The following is a 23,913-nucleotide window of genomic DNA, read 5'->3' on the forward strand; positions in this document are numbered from 1 at the left end:
GCGGGCGGCCGGGCCCTCCCCGCGCCGCGCCGGGCGGAGCTGCGGCCGCACGGGCGGGAGCCGAGGTGAGCCAGGGCCGGGCTCTCTCCGGGCGGTCCCTCGGCGCTTCTTCGCGCGGCTCCCGGCCCGTCGCCCCCGAGGCCTCTCCCTGCGCCGGCCGGGGAGCGCCCACAGCCGGCCCTGCCCGCCGGGTCCCGCCGAGCCGGGCGGGAGGAGCGCGGGTGCGGCCGGGCCGGGCTGCCCGGGCCCCGCGGAGCGCGTCCCGCGGCGCTGCCCCCGCTGCCCTCACGGTGGGGGAGCCCTGGCAGGGAGGGAGAGCCGGGGAGGCTGCGGGGCCGCGCCGCCCGTCTCCGTCCGGCGGGCTTTGCCTTGGCACAGGCAGGGCACTGACTTAAGTTCCGTGTGCTCTCAGTCCTATAGAGACGCAGCTCTCTGAAATTCATGAATCAACATGCTTGGCAGAAGACCTAAAAAGAGCCCTCAGGCAAAGGGCCAGGGAGCTGCAGTTGCAAAGCAGGTAAGGAGGGCAAAGGGCCAGGGAGATGTGGTTGCAGAGCAGGCAGGGAAACCTCCTATTCCCACTGCTTCTCAGGATAGTCTCTTTCAGACCTCTTGCTGCTGTTTTCCTGCAGAATCTCCCATGTGTTATAGGATTGCAGGACCATGGAAAAAATTAGATTGTGTGGTACCTCTTTTCCTTCCTTCTTCTTTAATGCATTCCTCTTTAAGTAAATATCTGATAGGCAGCTGTGGAGGTCTTGCAGGGAAGGCACAGTGTTGTAATGCTGTAATCTTTGCATGAGACCTCATGACTCATGCTTACAGTATTTTCTCAGCCCAGCTATGTTGAGATTTAATAATAACTTCAGTGACTCTCTGGAGGTTTTCCTTGCATCTCTAAGAAAACAGAAATAAGAACAGCAGAATATCAGGTAACAAATAGGGGACATATATGAGAGAATATTAAGGTGCTAAAGAAGAGACAGTTAATTTTACTTTCCCTTTGTATAGCAATTTTTTCATGTAACAGATAGACTGATAAGTCTATGCTCCTTTCTTGTAGATAAGAGTGAGTTTAGTTGTGTCCATGTGCTGGGGTTTTTTTTCCATACTTATTCACCTTTGGATGGAGTTTCAGAAGTCTTGTGGAGAGAAACAATAATTAGTCATGGTTGGCAGGTGTAGAAAGTTAGACGACAGTGTCAAAATTACAAATACAGTCAAGGCAAAATTCTGGGTGGAAAACTGACAGAAAAACAGTGTAGTTAGAGTAAAAGAATATGTTAGAACCAGAATGGAATTTCAGACACCTTTGAAAGTAGAATAGAGGCAAGTAACAGGTGGAAAAACTGGTAAGAATATAGAGAAATGTGAAAAGGGAATGTAACAGGTTATTAGAATAGAGAAAATAGCTAAGATATTATCTTTTAGTGATTTCTTAGGAACCAGTGTTCTCATACTGAAGGCAGAACGCTGTAGTTAGTGATCCATAATGTCACCATGGCTCCAGTGTGAAAGTTTACATTTCTCAGAGAGAGAGAGAAAGTGTATAACTTAGTTCATCTGAGCAGGGGAGAAGATAAAAGGTAAAAATATCTTTCCTTCTTCTGGGGAAGAAAAAGAAACCTCATTCTGAAAAGATAGAGAGTAAATCAAGGATCTGATTAATGTATTTTACTAATTTCTAATTCAATACAGTTAATTATTCAGTCTGTCTTACAGCATGGATGAGTGTTTCTTGAAACAAATGGCTTGTTCACTTTCAAATTAATTCAATTTAAAATGGTTTATTGTTGTGCAGTGTATCAACTGCAAGCTTTTTATAACTTAGTTTTTCTATTTTATTAAACATTGCTTCAATACTCTTAATTTCATTGGAAATATTCCTTACTGAATGGATTGGGACTTGGAGCCAGAACTGCTGAATTGTGTTCTTGACTTCCGTGGTTGCTGCAATTGCTTCACTGTCCACACTTGCAGTGTGGTAATGAACAGGTCCTGTGTGCTTCTGATCCCTTCTGTGCATTGATGGAAGGTCCATGTGTGTTCCATAGAACTTGAATCTTTAGATCTCCATTATAAGTGTTTCCTATTTAAATATTGTCCTCACTTTCCTTCTGTTCTAGCCAAGTGTGCAAATGCTTTAGTTTTGCTTTACACCTGGGAGATGGATAAAGCAGAGGGTGGCTGACTGATCTGCCCAGTGCCTTATGGAATGTCAAGGGCAGGATCAGGGCTAGGAAACAAACAGCTGCTGACTTTGAGTGCTGTTGCTGGTCCTTGGAACCAGTGTAGTTCAGCTGTATCTTTCACATTCTCCTTTGGGATTATAAAATGGTCCAAAGAGGGGCACAGAATGTTTCAGGGCAGTAGCCACCGGTACTTTGACTCCTACTGGGTTAAAAAGAAATATTGTTACATTAATTTATAAACTGACAGCCAGCTTCTTGCAGCACTTCAGATCCTTGAGACAGCAGGAGATTGCTAGCACTCAGAATAATGACAGCTGATGTTTCCTGTGCTGGGGAGAAGCTGAAGTGCTGCCTCCTTGGCCATGTGAGGATCAATAAGGGCTTGTGCTTTGGAAAAGTCTGAGGAAAGCTTCACCTGCCTCATAGGATGAATCTAATTCTGTTCATTCATGTTTATAAAAATTCTTAGTGTACTTAAGATTTTTTTTTTCTGGGGTAGTTAGTATCTTAACCAGAAATACAAAAACTCTGATAAAATGGCATTTTAAAAGAATACCTTTTGGCCTAAGACCCCAGAGATTCCTTTGATGTGCTTTGGAATGTTTTGCCACAAGAGAGAGATAACCCCTACTGTCACATCCTGATTACTGTTATTAATGCTGAGATGTTATCTCTTAGCTGATGATCTGTGCCAGCCAGTTCGATGGTTTTCTCCAGTGCAGTGTGGGCATTGCTGGGTTTTAATGGCTGTGTTTGTTTCTATGGGATTTAGAAACTGATGTAAGAAGAAGACAGAACAGTTTTGTGTTTATAAATGTAGCTTCTTCGAGAGATAAGGGTGAAGTCTCTGCAGTGTGCACATGTCAGACCTGTTGTGTGTGAAGGATGAGTGAATGTTTTTTAGCTTAGCTGTTGCAGGCACTGCCCTGGACTTCCCTGATGCTATCTGCTCCATGAGGCTCACTAAAACAAACATTTTATTCTACCTTCTTATGTCAGAGTTAAATAGGATTGATTTTAAGAAATTGTTTGTGTAGAGTTTTAAGGGAATACTTGTGGGGTGTTAAGATTTATGAACCTAACATCAGTTTTGGGTGCCTGGTATGCATTGTTGTGGTAATAGAAGTGGTGTGATAGTGGGCTGTAAAAAAAAAAATTAGCAGAATTCAGAACGCATGGAAATGTCTAAATAATCCATGCAGTGTGACGTTTTTGAGTGTCACCTTTGTTCTAACTGTAGGGTATTTTGTTATTCTGTATTGTTGTTTTCCTTTGGCTCCAGCTGGGGCTGTTTGTGGATTTCAATCCTGAGGAGATGCTGCTGGGTGCAGAGGAAGGTGAGGATGATGGGGACCTTGAAGCAGAGCTTGCTGCTATCACAGGAGCAAAAGTGAAAGAGGGAAAACCAAAACCAAAGGTGAAAGGTAAGTTAAAGTATCTGAATTTTATTTACCTTTAATAAATTTATCTAAATTTATTATTTATTTTAAAAATCTTTAGATTTATCTAAAATGTTTTTTATTACTCGTAGAACCTGAATTTGTAACTGCTCTTTACTTTGAAAGGTTTAATTTGTTATTCCACAAACAATGTGAAAGTTTTTTTTTTGTTGGTGTTCTTGTAGATATAGGAAAAAGATCTCTGGTGCTGGCCCATTTAATGACTAAATTAAGACATGCTTTTTTTGGCATATGAAGTCATAAAAAGGTGTAGTAGGCGCCACATGATTTCAGAAGGGAAATTGTGTTTCTTATGGAGGGTGGGTTGTTTGTCATGTGGTCTTTCTTCTGTTTTTGTATGAAGAATGAATTTACATAACGAACATTATATTTTTAGTTACTTGGAGTCTGTAACCAAAATTGAATCCCATTTTCAGAGGCAAATACTGATGCAATTACTTGGAGAACCCTGTAGCTTGTGTTATACAGGTTAGAGTGTCTCCTGGAATGGACTGTTACCATTCTTAGTGCTTTAAGTATCTGTTAATTTAGTCTGGTGGTGTTTGCATGCAGCTCTGCAGTGTTTTACAGGCTTGCTGTAAGCTACCACAAAACAAGGCTGCTGCTGTGAGGGGCACTCCAGTGAGCATGCTCTGCCTCTGAGCATGTCTGTGTTTGTGGAGCTGCAGGCTGAGCTGGTTCAGGAACTCCTCTGCAAAAATAAACCCCGTGTTCTTGTGAGAGGTTTTCAGCTGATCCAGGTTTGCTTCCTGCCTGTCTGAGCTGGGGTGGCAGCCAGTGGTTGAAGTGGGACAAGGGAAATGGGACCTACAGGTGTGTGAGCAGGTGCAGGAAGGGATGGTGCACCTACAGCCTTATCTGCAGCTCTGCAGTAATTTCCCTCTAATATTTGAAGGGGCTTCACACAGAGCAGCAGAGAAATGAAGAACTTTGAAATGTTTAGGCAAGACGACTCTATAAATATGGTAGCTTATGATAGACAGAGGACATGTTTGTATCTGAAACTAAATTCTAAATAATTTCCACTCCCCAGATTTCAAAATTTTAGTAAACTCTTAAAGCTAATAAGCATAATTGTGCAAATAAGCGTAATAGCAGAACTTCTGCCATTGAACATAGATTACTCGTGGCTAAAACATGCAGGAGAATGTTTTGAGGATGAATCTGTGTATTAGAAGCTCTTGAGCTCAAGGGCTTTTCACCATCATCATCATCACTTATTTTGTTGTTTTGGTGTTTTTATTCATAAGAGGAAAATAAAACTTCAGACAGTGAAAAATTAACATTTGCTGTGCCTAACATTTACTGTTCCAAATGTGTGGTTCAAAAAGGATTTTCCAAAGTAATGTGCAGCTATTCTGTTTCCCTGCTAGAATTGGAAATGTGTGGGTTAGAAGCTTTTGGAGGATGAGCAGCTGGCACTGGGCACTCCTGAGACCTGGCCCAGTGCAGTGGTGGGAGCAGGATGCAGGCAGGCCACTGCCTGGAAAGGAGGAGCTACAGTGAGGACAGGGGAGAATCCAGTCTGGGAAAGGGCAGAAAAAAGGGATCCAGTGCAACTCATGTGCTTGGTTCTTGGCTGAGCAGCAGGTGCAGTAATTCCCTCTGGGATTATATCCTAGGGCTCTCATTGGGCAGGGGGGAATGGCCTGCTCCTCCAGCAAAAGCTGCACTGTTGGAACATCTCTTAAGCACAGAGATCCCTGCTCTCTTTGATAAGTGCCAGCTGGGCAGCCACTCGTGTTTGAAATTGTGGCCTCATCTTGCTGCATGGGATTAGAGCAGAAAAACCATCTGAGGAGGCTTGATTAGATTTTTTTTGCCCTCACTGCAGTTTTCTGCATAGCCGTTTGCCTTTGGATATGGCCTGCAGCCTGAGTTTGCTGAGGGTCAAATTTAGGAGCAATGTGTTTGATAGAAATACTGAAGCACTGGTGGGGTGAATTAGATTATTTGAACAGAAACAGTTTTGTACCTGGGTTAATTTTCAGCTGATTCGGCAAATGTAGGGAATGAATGGAATCCATTTAAATTGACTGTAAAGCTCTGTCCTGGAGATCTGTATTTTCTGCAGCTTTTACTGCCACTGGTGAGTCACAGTCATGTGTCTGCATAGGGAAGTATCAGAGGCATTTACGTGGACAGTTGGGATTTGTGGGCAAACAACCTCACCTTTGAGAGCATGTGGAGGAAGTTGATAGTTTAGGAAGATGTGGTTGGCACAGGATGAAGCACAGATGAGAACTCAGCAATGTGGAGTTAAGTAGAGTTTTCAGGATGAAGACCAGAAGCAAAATTGCAAAATGAAGGAGCCAAGAAAAATTTGGAAAAGGCTGAATCTCATCATCACGAGACAGCAGTGCAGAAAATGTGCAAGTGTCTTATGCCTGCCTCAACTGTCATAGCAGAAACACCAGTGCTGCTTTTCCTGGTGCTCATTTCCCAGTCTTTGCCCTTTATTCATCAGTGCACTCTCAGTTACCTACAACACTGTGCAATAAAGGGGGCACGAGAGGGGAGGTCACTGCTGTCTTACAGCTGGTAGCAGCTCCTTCAGGATTTATAGGCAGTGACTGCATAACTGTTCCTTAGGGTTTATACCTCCCTGGGATTTCCTTTTACAGCTCCTCTGCCCATGGATCATATTGAAAAGATGGCTGCAGAGTGTATGAAGGACCTGAATGAAGATGAAGATGCAGACGATGAAGACTTGGAGAAAGATACAGACCTGTTGGTATGCATAACTGTTGTCAAAAAGTTTTAGGGTTTTGGTTTTTTTTAGCAGAACTGCATTTAGCAAAATGTCTGTTAACTTTGTGGTGAGAAGCTAAAATATTGCAAAAGCACCATTAGATGCAAGTCTTTGCAGGATCCATCCCCCTGCAGTTTCCTAACATTTATATGTGTGGGAGTCTTAGAGAATTGAGGGAAGAGCAGGAATCCCATTCCATGTCAGCTGATGAAAGACAGCCAGGGACAGTCTCCTTGAAGTGATGTGTGCAACCATTTTGTTACTGCTTCAAGTAGTGCTTGGCCTAGGAGAACACCTCAAGAAAGTCTTTGTTGTTTCAGTGACTCATCTAACTGGCAGGGTTTAGGGAAGAGTGTTAAGCAGTGGTTTTGACTGCCATTGCTAGTGGAGGCTTTTTGGAAATTCGAAATTTAGGTTTGCATAATCTTTGTAAAAGTACTTCCCTGAACTTCTCCAGCCTTCAGATCTCCAGCCACAAATTTATGTGGTAATCTGGGGCTGCACTGTGGCTTTTCAGTGGTATCTGGAACCAGCTTAAATTAATAATAAAAAAATAAAAACTGAATTTTAAAAAGACTGGAATGGAAGATCTTCAGATCTTCTTTAGAGTTAATTTTATTCTTGTCTTTTGAGGACAGAGAAGATTTTGAGGAAAAGGCTTTTGTTGGCTCTTACTTTTACCTTAGGCAGAGTTGCAAGAAGTTCTGGGGGAAGAAGGTGAGACAGGAAGCTGTGAAGATGAAATGACAGCAACAGAGCCATCCCCAACTGAAGCAGAAGATGAACTACCTGAGCTGCAATCACAGGTAAGAATGAGCTTTGTGTTCCTGACAGTTTTGCTGAATCACTCTTGTCACACCTGCTTGTCCCACCTGAACCTGAGGGTCCTTATCAAGAATCTAGGGAGATCTTGTCTTCCAGGGAGTCAAGCATGTCTTGTCCCTCATTATTCATAGGAGCATGCAGACTGCAGTGCAGGCTTCCAGAGTTCATATCTTCCCTCTAAGAGTATTGAGCAGTGTGCTGAAATTGTGAGATCTTATAACTCAGCATCTCTGACATAGGTTCAGATTTTTTCTTAGTAGCATTATCTGTCTCAGCTTACTTTGTCAGTCCTCATGCAGTCAAATCCTTTATTCAGTCACTGCATGTTTCTGTTGTGTGCCACAGATTCCAGTGCCTTGTACATGGGGCCCATTAGTAAATGGGATTGAGAGGGTTTCTATAGAGATAATGGCAATAATTACATCAGGAGCCATCTGCAGGGTCTCTCTGGCTGTGGAGAGTTTGCAAGTAGCTACTCATGACTTTGCTTAGGCTGCTTTTGTCACTGAACTAATTCCAGGCTGTAGGAGGAGGAAAAAGAGCTCTTGTTGTAAAACCAGGTTGAAGCCCAGAAGGGAGCAAACTTAGTATGGTTTAAAAATAAGAAAAGAATAAGTCAAGATTTGTGCCAAAATACCTCTTCACACCCTCTGTTGTGTGGGGTTTGAGAGACTTCAGTGTTCTCCTCACCTACTCACCGACCACATGGCTCCAATTACCCTGTGAGTGAGAGTTTCCCAAGTGTCTCCACCCATTCTTCTGTGTGAGGCTTTTGAGAGAGCCCAGAGGTGGCTGCAGGGACCGTTGGAGCGGCACAAACGCTCCTCTGTTTTAGGGGCTGTTCCTTCCTGCACTCAGTTCCCAGCCCTGTGTGTGTGGAGAAGAGGAGTGTTTGTTTTTCAGTGCGGTGGGAAAACTCTTCTAGCAGGATGAAATAAGTTTTCTTGATCTGTTTTATTGTTTTTTCTGAGACCTCCTCACTTCCTGCTGTTACCAGTGAGCTACAGCAGACACTGGAGGGGAGAATTGCTGACTACAGGACGGCGATTTCTAACGCGAAGGAGTCGGGGGAGAGCGCCAAAGTACGGCGGTATGAGAGAGGCCTGAAGGTGAGTTGGGATCAGCAGGATGTGAGGAAGGGTGAGGCAAAGCCAGCTCTCTGAACTGTGCTCTTCTGTGAGTTTGTTGACAGCGGAGTGAAATCTTCATGTGCTGCCTGGTGTTACATTAAAAACATTTGTTGTTACTGACTACTCACCTGATACAGCAAACACACAGATAAGGTGTGGCTTCAGCTGCCTTTTGTGTGTCAGCTTTGTTTCTGTTGAATGTGGTAGGTGGTAGCTGGAGGCAGGGTTTGTGGTACCTGCTGAAGTTAAACCCACCTGCCTGGATCTGAATTTGACCTGCAGTGACTGATCAGTGTTACCTTAAAGCAAGTTTAGGAGTTTGCCATATACACATAGCACATCCACCTTGGAGTTCATCACTGCTGCCTTCCCTTGGGTACTAACCCTCCACTCACTTCTGTCAGACAAAGGCGGGTGGTGCCTTTCCCTGAGCGTGTTGGCTGTGCTCGAAAAGGAATAGAGCAGGATTTTTGATTAAGGCAATTAAGAACTGCAGCGAAGAGCAGTCTCTCCAGCCTCTCGTGGTTCCAGGCAGGTGGCGTGCTTGCAGTGAGCTGCAGTGCTTGTTTACTGCTGGGCAGGGCCTTTCTCTCCCCGTTGCTTTCAGCAGCTCTCCTGCATCACCTCAGGCAGCAGCAAAGCTGTACAGCTCAGAGCTGTGCACTGGGGCAGGATGTAATGGCTCACTGGCTACCAGGTGTCTTGGGGTACAAGGGGAGCAATTGAGGCCAAACTGGGCGAAGAAAAAGCACAAGGAAGAGGTCTCTGTGTGTCCACTGCCTGCCAGCTCTGACAGGAATGTACACAAAACCACCTGGCCTTTCTGAGAGCCACAGGGATGGACAAACCAGCTATTCCATCCAGTAATGAGCTTAGTTCCCTGTGCCACTTCCTTCATTCTTCAAGATAGGGAGTTTCCCTGTGCCTGGGTAGTGTAACTGAGGATAATAGACCAGATCTCAGTTCAGACCTCACAGCTACTTAACTAGCAAAATGACATGTCAACAAATGGTGTGGAGCTCTCTTTTGTATGTAGTTCTTGGAACTGTGAACTTTAATCTCAGTCTGTCACCGTGGAGAAGAGGGAGCTGCCAGTGGCTTGCTGGTCTGAGCCCCAGTCTCATATGCAGTCATTTCAAGGTATCTCTGCCACTGTTACACAATAAGTCAACAATGCCATGGCTAAAAAAGAAATAGCAGTGATTCTGGCACTGATGAGATTTTGTTGTTGTTGTCTTTCTGTGCTTCCATTTCAGTTTCTTTGGAAGATGAAAGAAGTAAAACTTTTGTTTTGGCTTGAAGTGCATGGTGGTCTTTTGTCTGAACCTCAAATTAAATTTAAAAAATTAAAATTCTGAGGAAGGTAATATTTGGGATGGAGGAGGGGTTTTAAAGATCTGAGCAGCAGTTAACCCAAGTTAGAGATGGTGAGAGCTCCTTACCATAGGTGGTAACATTTCCTTTGTTAGTATTTAATGGCTTTTCTCATTGCATTAAATAGGTTTGCAGACCCCTTCCTTCCCTGGATACACATAGGCAGTGACATTTCAGAATAGTATATTATATTATACTTTTAAGATGCACAAAATCCGTGTACAGTTGGTATAAATGGCTCCCTTGGTGACTTTCTGTGACAAAGCTGAGTGGATCACATCAGCTCTCCAATAATTCTGGGTGCTGAGGTACCTGCAGTTACCTGGTTTAGATAACAAGGCCTTTGCACTGTGGTGTTTTGGTATCTGGACACCTTTCACTGGCACTGAAGTTCTTGCAGAAAAACAGGAAGCTGAAGGGCAGCAGTCTGTGGTGGTGTATGTGACAGAGCCTGTCATGTATAAGGGGATGAATTTGTCTTTTAATGATTTTATGCTAGTAACAAGTCTGATTAAAGTGCCTTTTGACTCTCTTGTTCCTTCCATGCCAGACATTGGAAACCATGCTGGCTGCAGTGAAGAAAGGCAAAAAAATCAGTGAGGAAGAAATGCCACCTCCTGTTGCAACAGGAAAGAGTTCTTCTTATGTACCTCAAGCCATGGGAGTGGAGCTGGAGAATTCAGGAGATTCACCAGAGAATAAAGCTGAGTGTGCTGCAGATGATGAGCAGAAGGCTTCTCCTGAGGCAAGGGAGCATTTGGAATCAGAATCTCTGCAAGGTCGTGCTGCTGCTACTGTGGAAGCAGGTACTGTGATCTGAGAGAAGCAGTTACAACCTTATTTTAATGCTGTATCTTCCCTGAGGTTTGTGTTAGCAAAGCACTGCTTATGTTGGAACTTCCCTGCTGAAAGTCCCAGAGTTGTCCATGGAACGCTGAGTTTCTGGCAGTGCAATCAGTTATTGTTTTAGAGCTCTCCTGTGCACTGGATCAGTATCCTTAACTTCTCCTGTGCCTCAGTTTCTCCTTCATTATTTGACATGTGGAATTGCAACCTTTGAAGAGTTTTGACATACTGACTTAAAGACCTAATATTTTTTCTTTAAATTGAGAAAAGTGGAATTGTTATATTAGGTAGGACTTCTGGAGACTGGAGGAAAAAGGGTATTTGTAAGATGACTGTTGTGATTTAGAGCAAAAGAGGACAAATGTGGGTTTGCATAGATGGATGTAGCAAGGGATGCAAATCTTGCATGCTCTGTGTCAATCTCTGCATTGTCTCATTCTCACAGATCCCCAGCACAGCAGCACTCGAGCAATCCTACTTATGAGGCAGAAGGAGTATAAATTAGCAGCTCTAAAAGCCAAGCAGCAAGGAGACCTGGAGAAAGCAAAGGAATACATGAAGGCAGGCAAGGTATGCACTCAAGAAATCCCAAATGTTGAACATACCCTTTGCTGTACCCACCTGCATTAAATGTCAGATACTTACTGTGGCAGCTGTCAAGCCTTGGACAGACCAGAATAAATCTTCTGTTTTGTTTTTTCTGTATTAGAAGTTTAATGTGGTGTTGGAAGCTTTGGACAGTGGGCAGCCAATAGACCTCCAGAATATGCCTCCATCTCCTCAGGGTAAGGCTTGTCTTCAGGAAACCTTTTCAGGAGTCTCTCTGTGCTGTAATGGAATGATTCTGCATTTGATTGCAAAACTATTAAAAGAACTGGAGATGGTTTAGGGCTGAGGCTCACTGCATGTTCACAGTCTAATCAAGACCAATGAAGAGAAATGAGGTACATTACTTATATTGCAGTTACTCTCTATCAATTACAAGTTCAAACAAGTATATTGATATTCTGGGTTTTATAAGTGTAGATAATAGCAGCCAATATTTGAAGTGGAAGGGAAAGAAGGATAATGGCACATTCTTAAAATTTACAGTAATATTTGATGGAGTTATGTGCTTCAACTAAAGCTCCTAACGTTTAGATTAACAAACAGTTTGCAGTGCAGTCTAATTTTTAAAGCAAGTTATCAATATTAAAGATACCTCAGTCCTGGTAAGAGTTTGGTGTTTTTTAAGTAGATGCAATAATTAATACTTGGTCTGTCCAGCCTAGTGTTTTAAACAACTTACTTGAGTAGATTATTTTATTCTAAAACACTAAATGACAGATTATTTCAGTAAATCGTGAAATTCATGACTCAAGTTACTGATCACTAAATGGCACTGCAGAGGAACTTCACCCAGGGCATAACCTTCCCTTAAAAAGTGCAAGATATTTGCAGCGAATAATCTTGTAGTTTTCTGTTATACAATACCAGAAATTACAGTTTCTGAATAGATGATATGAGTTTCTTCCCTTTTCCAGCACATTTTTTGTTACAAATATTTTAGTCAATTAGGAGACTTGCTCACTCTTTCCATCTGCCAAGATATACCAAGTGATATTTTGGGGAGAGAATTCTTAGAATACTTGAACTACTTTTACTTTTTTTTTTTCCCCCCTCAAGCAGCCCTATCCAAAATTAAATCAGCATTTGAGACTTTCTCTTATGAAGCATGTTCTGTGGATAACGGGAACCTTAGACTTAGCTAGCCATGGAGATGCTGTTTGGAAGCCAAAAAGCTTTCAGGAAGATTTTCTGAGTGCAGCAGTAATTGCCGTGTATGGAACATGCTGTGAAACTTCCTGCTTTCCCTGCCTTGCAGATCTTGAAAGCTTAGGACGTGTGCAAGATGCATCCAAGCAAAAAGTACCACCTCGGGTGGGAAGTTCCCAGGATCTTGCAACACCTGAACCTCAGACCCAAGAAGCTTCAGGTAGGACTTTTGCATTTCTCTGGTAAGTCATGGAAATAGCACAGCTGGAGGCACTTTAAGGTCTGGCCTCTCCCACTGAACTGCAGCAGGACTGAGTAACCTGGCTAATGTTTCTGAGTATTGTTGGCTGCTGATCCAATCTAGTTTTGTTCTGGATCAGTGATGGAAGTAAAAGTTAATGAACTTTCTTTGTAACAGCAGTGTTTGTAGTGAAACCTTCCGGTGATGTTCTCTGACAAAGGTGAGGAAGGGGAGGAGAAAGGCAGCCTGTGTGTTCTGAAATCCTTACGTTGTGGCATTTAATTGTCTGTGTGGTTTGCAGAGGCCCTGCAGCAGCCCAAGACGGTGCTGGAGGCGTTGCAGCAGCGGCTGGAGAAGTACAGGGCAGCAGCAGCTCAGGCTAAAGCCAGCGGGGACGATCGGAAGGGCAGGATGCACGACAGGATAGCCAAGGTAAAACTAAAGTGTTGCTCATTGCATCCAGCAAAGCCATTTGAATCAGTTCTCTTGCTGAAGACTTTTTCAAGGCTGAAATAATTTGTGTATTGTCTGTCTGTTTGAAAAGAGGTCCAGTGGGGAAGCTGGAAAGCATTAGGAGGAAGAAATAGAGACAATGCACATATTGTAGTAAAATACTGAGTCTTGTACAGTGTTTATGCTGGTTAAATACAGATAATTGCGAATTCACAGTCAGCTCTATTTTATGTCTTACTGAGTGCCTTTGATTGCAGCAATACCAGGATGCCATAAGAGCCCATAAGGCAGGGAGAAAAGTGAATTTTTCTGAGCTACCTGTTCCTCCTGGTAAGTGTGAATGTAAAATGTCCTAATCCCCAAAATTTTTTTACACCTGCTAGACTCTGAAGGGGCTGTGCAAATATTGCCTGCCTATCTTGTGGAACAGCTCCTCAGTGTTTTCTCAGTGAGTAGCTGGCCTTGCTGTTTGATGGTATTGTGAATTTTTTTATTCATCTGCTCCCAAACACTGACCCTAGTGAGTATTCCTGCATATTGATGACCTGTTTGACAGTACGGGAACTTAAAACTGGCACTATTTGAAAAGTCTAACAACTCACCCATAGGCAGATGCTAAAAGTGTTTCTTGTGTATCCTCTGTATCAGCCCTCCTTGAGGAAAGACTAAATTTGGATTATATTGGCTTCTTAGTTTTGCTGGAAAAACGTTTTTAAAAGTGAAAAGATTTTCCTGATGTCCCCCGTTCTGCTGATTCCTCTCAGGAGCCTCAGAACTTGATATCTAATGAATATCTCCTTGTAACACCTTATAACATCAAATCAGTATTGCAGCTCTCCTGGCTGGTAAAAGTCTGCAGAGATGAAGCAAATCATGGCTGTGGTCACAGTGAGACAATGGCAGAGGCAGCAGCTGAGCCTGTTTCTTGAGACACTGTGTCCTGTTTATCTTCTTCAGAACACCACGTGCTGTGTCTGGAAAGGTTTGGGCAAGGTCATCTGTGAATGCTCTGCCTCTCATTTGCATGATACGGTTTTTCCCCTAGGAAACATCTTTGCTTTTATCTTGGGCCTGATGTGTTCTTCTGAAGGATACACTTAGCACTGCAAAGCAGTGCCTGGATTTTTTAAGTTAGAGGACAGAGATGGACCTTGTGGTGTTTTTGTCACTGTCAAACGTGGCAATGACAAGCACTGCAGTGGTAGTAGAGTAGGCACTGCCAGCTCTATCAGGTCATGTGTGGCTTTGAAAGTTTCCTGCTTTGAAGCTGTCCCTGAAAGGCAGTTTAGCATCCCTTTTTTTAGAACGTGATCCCTTTCTTGGTAAATACCAGTTTCTGTAAGAGTGAGGTATTCCATGTTTATACCTCTGGAAATACAGAGAACTTCTCAGTGTCCTTGCACATCAGCTGTGTGTTTTTCAGTCATCATTTAGAGGCCACATGATTTTCACTAAAGACAATTATCAGGCAGTCACTGAAACCACCAGTGAATTACCCTGGGATGGCAGTGCCCTTCATGGCATCTGGCTGGTGACGAGTACCAGCCTTGGACTCCCTGGAAACAGAAATGCTGCTGAGCAATGGATCAAATGTCACACGGGGCAGCAGCACAGCATTCTCTGTTCTGCCTGAGTACCTTGAACTTGTGCTCTAGCAGCCATCTCTAGGTTTAGATGCAGTTCAGTCACTGTTTCTTAGCACTTCTCATGAGACTGGCAGCAAGAATACTTGCTATATATTAAATGAGAGAAGTAATTTAATATATAGCAAGTATATATACAGACATTTTATAGTAGTAACTCTGCGTGTCTGTTATCTGAAGTTACACTAAACTGGTCATGTGGCAATGAGAGTTTTATCTTCCATCATCAAGCCTTCCTCCCATCCTTAAAAGGATAACAAAAAAATGGAGAACATTATTCTTCATACACTTCTCATTTAACTCCTCTGATCCTGTCTTAGTTTGCTACCTCTGCATTGCAGAGGAAGCAGAGGTTGAGTGTGACAGCCCAGCTGTCAGCAGTGGATTGTTTATTACTCTGGGGGTAGCACTGATATTCTGCTGGACTGTGTGCTTGCTAAAGTTAGGCAGCAGTGAGAGTGGAAAAAATAAGATGAAATTCTCTGCTGGCTCTGAGGGTATCCCTACTACTGAAGTCTTGAGGTTGTGAGGTTTCTTGACTGGCTGCCAGTTGCTCAGCTTGGAAAATTGCTCACTTATTTCATAATTTTACTGTCATTCACTTAAACTATCTCAGAGAGCTGATCTTAAACCCACCACTCAGACTTAATCTAGCAAGACTTTTTGGCTTTTGCCTCAATCTAGTTAGACTGGATTCTAAAATACATTAGATAATAGGTATTTGCATAGAAACAGCTTTACAGTAAAATAATATGGAAGACATACCATGGGGCTTATGCAGCTCTTTCTTCTGTGTTCCTTTCCTTGACAGGATTTCCCCCTCTTCCTGGTGTTGCAGCAACAGATGGTGGCAGCACAATCGCTGCTGTCCTGGAGAATGCCAGCAAGCTGGCAAACATGGAGGAGAACGATGAAGAAGAGGAGGTTAGTGTTGCCTGGTAGGATATGTAAAAGTTCAGTTGCCATCTCTTGTGGCATGCAGAGATGAGGCCGTTGGATTTCCAGGTAAGGGTACTCAGGTGAAATATATTTCTCAAAAGTCTGAGGAGTACAGGATCTCAGTAGTAATTTCAGTTTCCTTTATGGAGTAGGGGAGACAGCTGAGATGTTATTACAGTCAGTACCTGCAGAGTCTGTGAGTGTAGGGTTTGCTCTTTCATAGCTGTCTTGTATGTAGATTTTATTTTCAAAGCAAACACTTGAGATCCTCACCACTCCTTTGCATTTACTTCTTTACATAAAGTGTTTAAATCCGTACTTTTATCCTGCATCCCAGTAGCTTCCTATGTTTGTTCTTTCTCAGGATGTTCAACACTTACTGCTTTTTGTCAGGCTGCACCAGCATTTAGACTTTGGTTTGTTTTCTGTCTCTCTCTGGATTTGATTGTTGATTGATTGTTCTTTCAACTAGAGTAGCTTTTAATGGAGACAATTCCTGTATGATATTTTTTCTGCATGCCTCCACTTTTTTAAAAAATCACTGCCTTGTTGAACATTCCTTTTATTCCATCCATGGCTTGCATAGGTCAGCTACCTGCTGGCCTGGCATGGCTCATAAACCTCTAGAAGTTAAAATTTACTGTCTGGAATGCAGTGTTCTCCTCAAAAGGGATACCCAAAGGCTTATACAGTCATAACCATGGTTGTTGATGCTTGAGATGGTATCCTCAACCCTGGAATAAATTCTATGCGTTTATTATGCAATTCTTTTTGTTTTGCTAGAATGAGCCTCTGCCCCAGGCCCCAGTTGCCAAGAAGCCAACTCAGGTTGTTAAGCCAACTCCAGTACCATCTGCTGCAGCTCAGGAGAGCTCCCCTGAGCACCTGAAACGAGCTGCATCACCCTCCACCCTGGACAAGGCAGAGTCAATGGATCATCTCCCTCCAGCTGGTAAGTGAAGGGAGCACCATTCCCAGTGCTCCACATGTAAGTTGTTTGCTCTAGTTTGGTGAAGACTTTATCATTATAATTTAGGTGTGAGCCTGTGAATGTGTGTCATAGATTTCCTCTGGCAGGAGCCTCAATATGTGTGTGCTGGAGGGCAGATCCAGACCAGCCATGCAGCTTTATTTCACAGAGACAGCATGTATAATTATAAGGCTGATTAGGTTTTTAATTAATTTTGATGTAACGAGTGTATTGATTCATAATGTTTAACTCTGCTCACAGCTGAACTCTCCATATACTCTCATTAAAGGGGATGGGTTGCCAGTGTGAATTATTCATTGATCTGGGGGAGCTCCCTACACCAGACAGAGTTCTCTGCCTGGTGCTTCACCCAAGGATCTGGGGCTGGCAGTGCAGGCAGGGCTTCATCAATCTCTACTCTTCCCTTGCTGAGGTCACACTGAGCAGTTGTGTGTACAAGGTGAACTGTACAGATAGCAAGGGACAGCCACCACCTCACAGTGTGGTTTGGGCACAGGCAGTCCTCAGGCTCTTGCTGATGCCTTGACTGTAATCCCATCCTCCTTCCCTTGTGCCCTGGCTGGTAACCTCAGGATGAAGTCCAGCTGCCTGGCTGACTGATGCACTAAGCTGGTACAAGGCAAAGCAGTCTCACTGGTGTGGTTGTCCTCAATGTTTTGGCAAGGAAAGAGACTCAAGCATTAATAAGAAGTTAAGAGAACAAGGGATTACAAAGAAGCAGAGGTGATATGTCTGAGTGGGCCTGCACATTGGTTCATCGGGGTTCTTTTCTGACAGATCAGGGGAGAGGAAGGAAATTACTCTAGAGGATGCTCACAATATTTGCTGCTTCTTAGAAGTTAACATGGACAGCTGAAAGTTTGGATCCAGCTTCTCCCTTGGACCAATCAGCTGTGCTGGAGTCTTGTCTCAGGCCTGCAAATTAGGGGCTGTAATAACTCTTGTGACACTTGTGAAGTGCTGTGAGGTTTTTTTGATGAAGGATGCTGTTCTAGAAGGAAGCTTGTTTCTTTTTTTAATGCTTGAAATTGAAAGTGCCCAAGAAACAGTTGAGTGCAGTAAGGAAATGTCCCGATTTCACATCTGTACTTTCACTGATCTTTTCCTGGCTGTAAAATGAACATGGTAAAACCTGTGTCAAGGGCATCAGCAATGTCAGATGAGTGAGTGTTTCTGTATAACTGTTTTTCAGTTAGAGAACAGCTGGAATTTCTGGAGAACAGGAAGAAGCAATACCTGAAGGCAGCCATCAAAGCAAAGAGGGAAAACAACCTCGAACAGGCAAAGACGTATCTCAGAACAGCCAAGGGCCTTGACCTAAAGATTGAGCAGGCGAAATCTGGCAAAACTGTTGATATTTCCAAGGTTAGTAGGACTGTTAATATTCTGCTTTGTTTCATATTCTTGGATCTCTAAGTGCTTACTTTTCCCTATTAGGGCTCTGATATGTGATGTTCTTGTGTTATAGCTGCCATCACCTCCTACAGATGATGAGGGTGATTTTATCTTTGTACACCATGAAGATGTCAGGCTGTCTCAGAAAGCAGATGAAGTTTATGCACAGCTTGTGAAATTGCTGAAGGACCAACATGAGGTGACCATTTTATATTTTTTAGAAATGTTTTGGAGTTTCTTTTGTACATTTCTCTGGGGTTTATTAATATTATAATCCATTCATTGTTCCAGTGAGGTGATTTTTTTTTTTCCTTTAAGAATACTGTTGATATTGTGTGTACTAAAATGGAGAATTTTCAGAGTTGGATTTCTATGGCTAGTTGAAGCCAGAGGGTGTGCTTGAAGGCTTGGGACTAGCAAATTATCACTGTTAAATATGAGCACTCAAGTTTGAAAATAGTAACTAAATATTAAGACTAGGCTTCAAATCTACAAATTAGGTGATTAAAAAGTAATAAGGAGAACAGCTCAAACAAATGCTGTGCTTTGGACTTGGGGAATGGGGTGGTGAATGTTCTTGAGTTACTCAGGAAAATGCTTGGTTTTTATTAAATTAGATTGTCATCAACCTCAAAACTGTGCCAGTCATGAATGTGTGTGAGGATCACTGAGTGAATCTGTTTGGTTTTGTTTGTGTTGGCAGAGGTGTTTGCAGTATTCCAAGCAATTCATGCATCTGGGAAACGTAGCAGAAACAACTCGGTAAGACCCAGTGCCTGCTTTCAGTCATCCCCCAAAGGGGCTATTTCAGGTTTGAGTCTGCCTGACCTCCTGAAGGTGTTGGGGTTTGAGTTGGTAAGTTTATCCTTGTGTGAAAGGGTTGGGACTGTGATTCCTGCATCTCCACATTGCTCTTAGCTCTGACTGAGGGTTACTCTGTGCTCTGTTTGATTTCTGGAACATGTGGTTTTTTTACTGGTTTTTTTTTTTTCCTTTTTCTATAGGTTTGAGAAACTGGCTCAAGGTTGTAAAAAGGATATGGAGATCCTACAGCTTGCACGAGCACAAGGAATGGATCCTCCAAGCCATCACTTTGAGGAAAGAACCTTTAAAATGATAAGGTGTGGAAAAACAAAAAGATTTCTCAGGCAGGCTGGAATGACTTTCCTGGTCTTTAGCCTTGTTTAGGGAATTCTGGGCTTCAGCAAATGGGTGGCATCCAGGATTAGGCTCAGCATTCCTGAAAGGATACTCTCAACAACTTAAATACAAAGAAGTTGTTCTCTAATTTCTCTTGCTGATTCATTTGTTCTCAGAATGCCTCCAGCTTCCCCTCTTATATTCTGTTTCTTCAGCCATTCCTCCTTCCTCTGTGTTTCTCCCTCAGTCCTGTTGCCTCCTGGGCTTTGTTCCTGGCCTCAGAGATATTTTTAGCTCTGTTTGTGCTCTTCCCTTGCTCTGCTGTATTTTGTGGACATGGTCTCTGTAGGAGTGCACTCTTGAAAAAGCTCTGACAAATAGCCATGGCGTCCTGGTCTGGCAGTGGATCAGCTGACAGTGGGATGAATGTGCTTTTTTTTTTTTGTCTTTCTCTTTTCACAGGATATTTTCTGATCTCAACAGCACAGAAATGCACCTTCTTATTGTCAGGGGGATAAACTTACCAGCCCCACCAGGTGTGTACTCAAAAAGGCATGTGGGCTTTTTCCTCTGAGTAGGTAAGGAGAGTAATGGGGAATTAAATTTCTGTATCTTGAAGGCCACTTTAGGAGCCAGCCCTCATTAAAACAAAGTAACCACGTTTTGGACTCATGCCCCTCCAAAACCTTTAAACAGTATTTTTAAAAAAGCAGACAGGTGAATAAAGAGAATCTGGGTTCTGTCTGGACAGAGAAAAGACCTTAAATTTTCCTGGGTTCACTCATAACTGGCTCATAGTTAAGGTTTCATTTTTACCTCCTATTTTGTTACAAGGGCCTGCCTATGAGTTGCACCACTTTGGTGTATTTTGATGCTTCAGTAGACAAGGTTTGCTCCTGCCAGTGTTACTGCTTTTAACTCCTTGCTCCTGAGAGCTTGTAAACCATCTGTGCTAGACTGTTTTAGGACTAACAGCATAAAAAACCCAGGTGTTTTCCTTTGGATGCCAACTTTCCATGGATTTTGGTTTGATGGATGGGTTTTTCAATTGTCAAGAGACTGATCATGAGTCCTACTGTAAAACAGTTGAGTGCTCTTGAGACTCCTGCTCAACATGACAGATGCAATGACAATGTCTGTACTGGCTGTTTGGATTGGCTGGTTGTTGTCTCACCCAGGTGTGTCACCAAGAGATTTGGATGCGTTTGTGAAGTTTGAATTTCAGTACCCGAGTGCGGTGAGTGTGTCGTGGCTCTTCTGCCCCTCAGTCTGTCCCCCCTGCCACTGCATGAGCTTGTGAGGGCTCCAGGGAAAGGGAGAACACTTCTAGACATCCTGCCTGGATCTGCTTTTAAAGCAAATTTCTTTTTCTGAGGAACAGAACTGCTGAGTGTATTGGCTGCAGGTTTGAGCGTTGCACCTTTCTCTTGATGTTCTCCACACCTTACCCTTGGCAGGGTGGTGTCTGCACGTTCTGTGTCAGCAGCACTCAGTGCTAAGCCATGCCCACCTCTCCCCCCTGAAGGCACAATCAGGCTCTTTGCAATGATGCCAAAATGTGTCAAAGTTCATTTCTTTCAGGGGTGTAAGCAAACCAAACACCAGGGCACACAAAATTGTCACCTTAGATGTGATCTCCCTAAGTCCTCTTCCATCAAAAAACCAAGCTTTTAATAAAGGCATTGCATTTCAGCCAGTTGTAGAAATGGATTGATAGGGTTAATCTTTGTCATCAAATAAATGATTTAATTAGTAAATATATATATATATATACCTGGTGAAAGGACATGGGCCATGGAAGTTTCTCACCTTTTCTAATCGGCACTTGTGTGTATGTGCACGTATGTATGTGTATGTATATAAAAATATGTATACACATATGTATTACTTCTTTCCTTGGAATTCCCCAGTGTCATCCTGTTCCTCTCACCTTTAAAAGCAGTCTCTGGTCTGAAAAATACTCAAACCTTAGAGCTAGAAGGGCTTCTGAGGAGGGACTGACTGGTCACTTAGGTCGGTGGAAGTCCTGGGGCTTTGCTGCTCTCTGTGTAGGGCAAAACCAGACCTTGCTCTGCAGGACTAATGCTTAGCCCTGGGAGAGAGCACAGCCTAGGTTTTTACCTCCGAATAAATTTTCCAGTAATTCCACTAAAATTAATTCAGCTACCTGCGGGAAATTGGTGATGGTCAGACCAGGTTTGTGTTTAGGTTTGAGTGACATGAGGCCTTAAAGAAGGAGTAACTCAGGGTGCCTGAAACCAGAACTGGTCTGTATGAATAATTTTCTGGGGAATGAGTAAGAGTCAGTTCCTTTTAATCTATTTTCCTTTGTTTAAAGAAAAAACAGATCTCTACTCCTTAGCCAACAGTCAAATAAATATACCACCTTTCTCCTTTAGAGCTGAATCAGTTTTGCAAAGTAGCTGCAATAATTAGGCCACATTGTCCTTGTTCATTCCCCAGAGATTTAGTTTGTACTCCACTTTAGGTTAAAAGTTAATTCATTTTGGTGGCAGATTGATTGTCAGGGAAAATAATAGTAGGGCAATTCCCTGAATGATTTATGATGAATTCCTTGTGTAGCTTATTATTCCAGCTAATGCAGGAGGAACAGAATTACTGTGTCGTGGAAGGTGCACAGTTTGTCATGGAGTTTAACAGCCCCAGTCAGTAACTTTATGATGATTAGATTGAATTGACTGTGACTGTGTAGCTTATCTATGGCTCTCATATTTAATGGAATGTTTTGGCTTATTCTTTCTCCAGTATTATCCTTGTTACTACAGTGAAATCCAAGTATTTTAGTCTTGAATATACCATCATTCTTCTTCTTTAGATAACCCCTAAAACCTTAGGTTTCTGGTATAGGCATAAAATAGAGCTGGCAATAAAAATGGTCACTAGTCTGTTTTCAAACAATACCTGACAGTTTTATGTAATGTCTGTCTCTTTTTTTGATAGGAACAACCTCAAAAGAGTAAAACATCTGTAATTAACAATAACAATTGTCCAGGTGAGTCCTTCTTTTCTGGAACAGCAGGAAAAATGTTGCACCTTGGGAATCCCTGGACAGTACAGGCTGGTTTCAGACTGTGAACCAGGCCACAGATCCTCCCACCACCTTCTTTCTTCTTTCTTATGGAAGGGTTTGTTGGGATGTGAAGTCCAGCTGTGTTGGCAAATTCTTCCCCCTCATCCCAATATTGGTGGTAGCCATTATGTCATGAATTAAACCAGTATTAATTACATTATCCAAAACACCCATTCCCAATCATTCCAGCCTTGCTTTGCTTTTTCTTTGATATTTTGTGCTTTTTTTCTTAGCCACAAACACTGTTTACTTGCTTAAAGACCTAAACTCTCTAGTTCTAGCTCTCCAGTACCTTGCTGTCAGCTCACAATGGCTTAGTTTTCCTGCAGTTCTGTCCCTGTAAGGTGAGGGTGACATGAACTGTGGCACAGGGACACACCCTTGTGACTGACTGAAAGACCCTTCTGAGGAGGAGTTCTGTGGCTTTGAAGTGTCTCACACATGGGCCAAACTGAGATAAAAGAGCTCTGAGTAGGTGGTGGAATAGAGCACTGCACACCATTTGACTCGCAGCTTTCTTCCCTTTTCCTTTTTCCCCTCTCAGAGTACAACCAGCTGTTCAAGCTGAACATCAACCGCAACCACCGAGGCTTCCGGCGCGCGGTTCGGTCCAAAGGAATCAAGTTTGAAGTGTTTCACAAAGGGTGAGTCCACACTTTGCTGCTCTGCTGACATGGAGAGAGTTCATGAAACACAATCTCTAAATCAGCACTAAAGACTTGCCTGCTCCTCATGTGTGAGAGCTTTCAAAATGTGCCTGAGCTCTGTAGCTTCCTGTGGGGGGGTGAATGGAGACACAAATTTGGTGAAGTTGATTTGGGTCAGTTGAGGATTGGTGTGTTAAAAGGAGTTGAGAAAGCAGTTATTTACTTCAAATTGTTTGATTCTTACCTAGTTTGGTTTCAGTCATCAGGACTAGAAAAATTATATATTCTGTGGAATAATTCCATAGAATAATGAAGTAAAGCAGCAACAAAATATGAACAGCAGGAAAGATGACAGATGATGGCAGAACTAGAATTATGTTTTTGTACTTTCATTCATTGGATCTTGCAATACTTCCTGAGCACTGCTGGTAACTCCCTTGAGACAGACAGACTCCCCTCATCTCAGAGAGCAGCATCACAAGATGAATGTTAACAATGTTCAGGAAGATCATCCTCAGTCCAGGCTCACAACTGAGTTATTCAGAATAGAAGTGGCCTGAATTCCCTCATCCCTGGCATGGTTGTGATCCAGGACTGTGATGGGATGCCAGATAACCTGGTTTTTATCTGGTGGCTCTTTGTCCTATTCCTTGTTGCTATTACTGGGCCATGCAGAAATCATCCATAGGTTTTCTGAGATGGTTTTTAAGTTGCAGATGTTTCAGTTTGTGACCTGAAGTCCCACTGTTTTATTCCAGATCATTAATTGGCATCTCTGTTGAAGCAAAAGTTGATTTTCTTGCTCTTTTTCTGTCAGTCCTGACTGCTCCACTCTCTGTGTTCAAGATACCTCCTCTTTTGCAAAGCTGTGTTTACATTTGTTTAAAATGGGGTTTTTAATCGCCTTTTCCCAGCCATCTCCTTGGGAGAAGGGAGAGGATGAAGTGATCCAGGCTCTTTTCTGAAGACTGTCTGCTCCCTGTCTTTTCTGAGACTACAGATGAATAATACTTTCAGAAAAGCTTTTGTGGATGTTGTA

At 42.9% G+C, this 23,913-nt stretch overlaps 1 protein-coding gene across 2 annotated transcripts in view; it reads left to right on the forward strand.

Annotated features, from left to right (window-relative positions):
* The first annotated feature begins 2 nt into the window (after positions 1-2).
* Positions 3-23,913, forward strand: part of CC2D1B (coiled-coil and C2 domain containing 1B) — a 28,026-nt gene continuing 4,115 nt past the window's right edge. Inside the window, exons 1-22 of one of the 2 annotated variants that reach the window (XM_014870636.2) lie at positions 3-65; positions 413-517; positions 3,475-3,616; positions 6,277-6,386; positions 7,091-7,210; positions 8,201-8,338; positions 10,284-10,539; positions 11,025-11,149; positions 11,289-11,364; positions 12,444-12,554; positions 12,877-13,007; positions 13,286-13,358; positions 15,483-15,595; positions 16,394-16,562; positions 17,794-17,966; positions 18,070-18,195; positions 18,700-18,758; positions 19,001-19,117; positions 19,599-19,672; positions 20,315-20,373; positions 22,098-22,149; positions 22,772-22,871. In XM_014870636.2, coding sequence (XP_014726122.1) covers positions 452-517; positions 3,475-3,616; positions 6,277-6,386; positions 7,091-7,210; positions 8,201-8,338; positions 10,284-10,539; positions 11,025-11,149; positions 11,289-11,364; positions 12,444-12,554; positions 12,877-13,007; positions 13,286-13,358; positions 15,483-15,595; positions 16,394-16,562; positions 17,794-17,966; positions 18,070-18,195; positions 18,700-18,758; positions 19,001-19,117; positions 19,599-19,672; positions 20,315-20,373; positions 22,098-22,149; positions 22,772-22,871 — 2,390 coding nt within the window. In that variant the 5' untranslated portion in view covers positions 3-65; positions 413-451. Of the gene's footprint in view, positions 66-412; positions 518-3,474; positions 3,617-6,276; positions 6,387-7,090; positions 7,211-8,200; positions 8,339-10,283; positions 10,540-11,024; positions 11,150-11,288; positions 11,365-12,443; positions 12,555-12,876; positions 13,008-13,285; positions 13,359-15,482; positions 15,596-16,393; positions 16,563-17,793; positions 17,967-18,069; positions 18,196-18,699; positions 18,759-19,000; positions 19,118-19,598; positions 19,673-20,314; positions 20,374-22,097; positions 22,150-22,771; positions 22,872-23,913 lie in introns of those variants that run through there. The other variant, XM_014870637.2, reaches the window with a different exon arrangement.

Source organism: Sturnus vulgaris, chromosome 9 (assembly GCF_052056855.1).
Source record: "Sturnus vulgaris isolate bStuVul1 chromosome 9, bStuVul1.hap1, whole genome shotgun sequence".
NCBI classification, from domain to species: Eukaryota; Metazoa; Chordata; class Aves; order Passeriformes; family Sturnidae; genus Sturnus; species Sturnus vulgaris.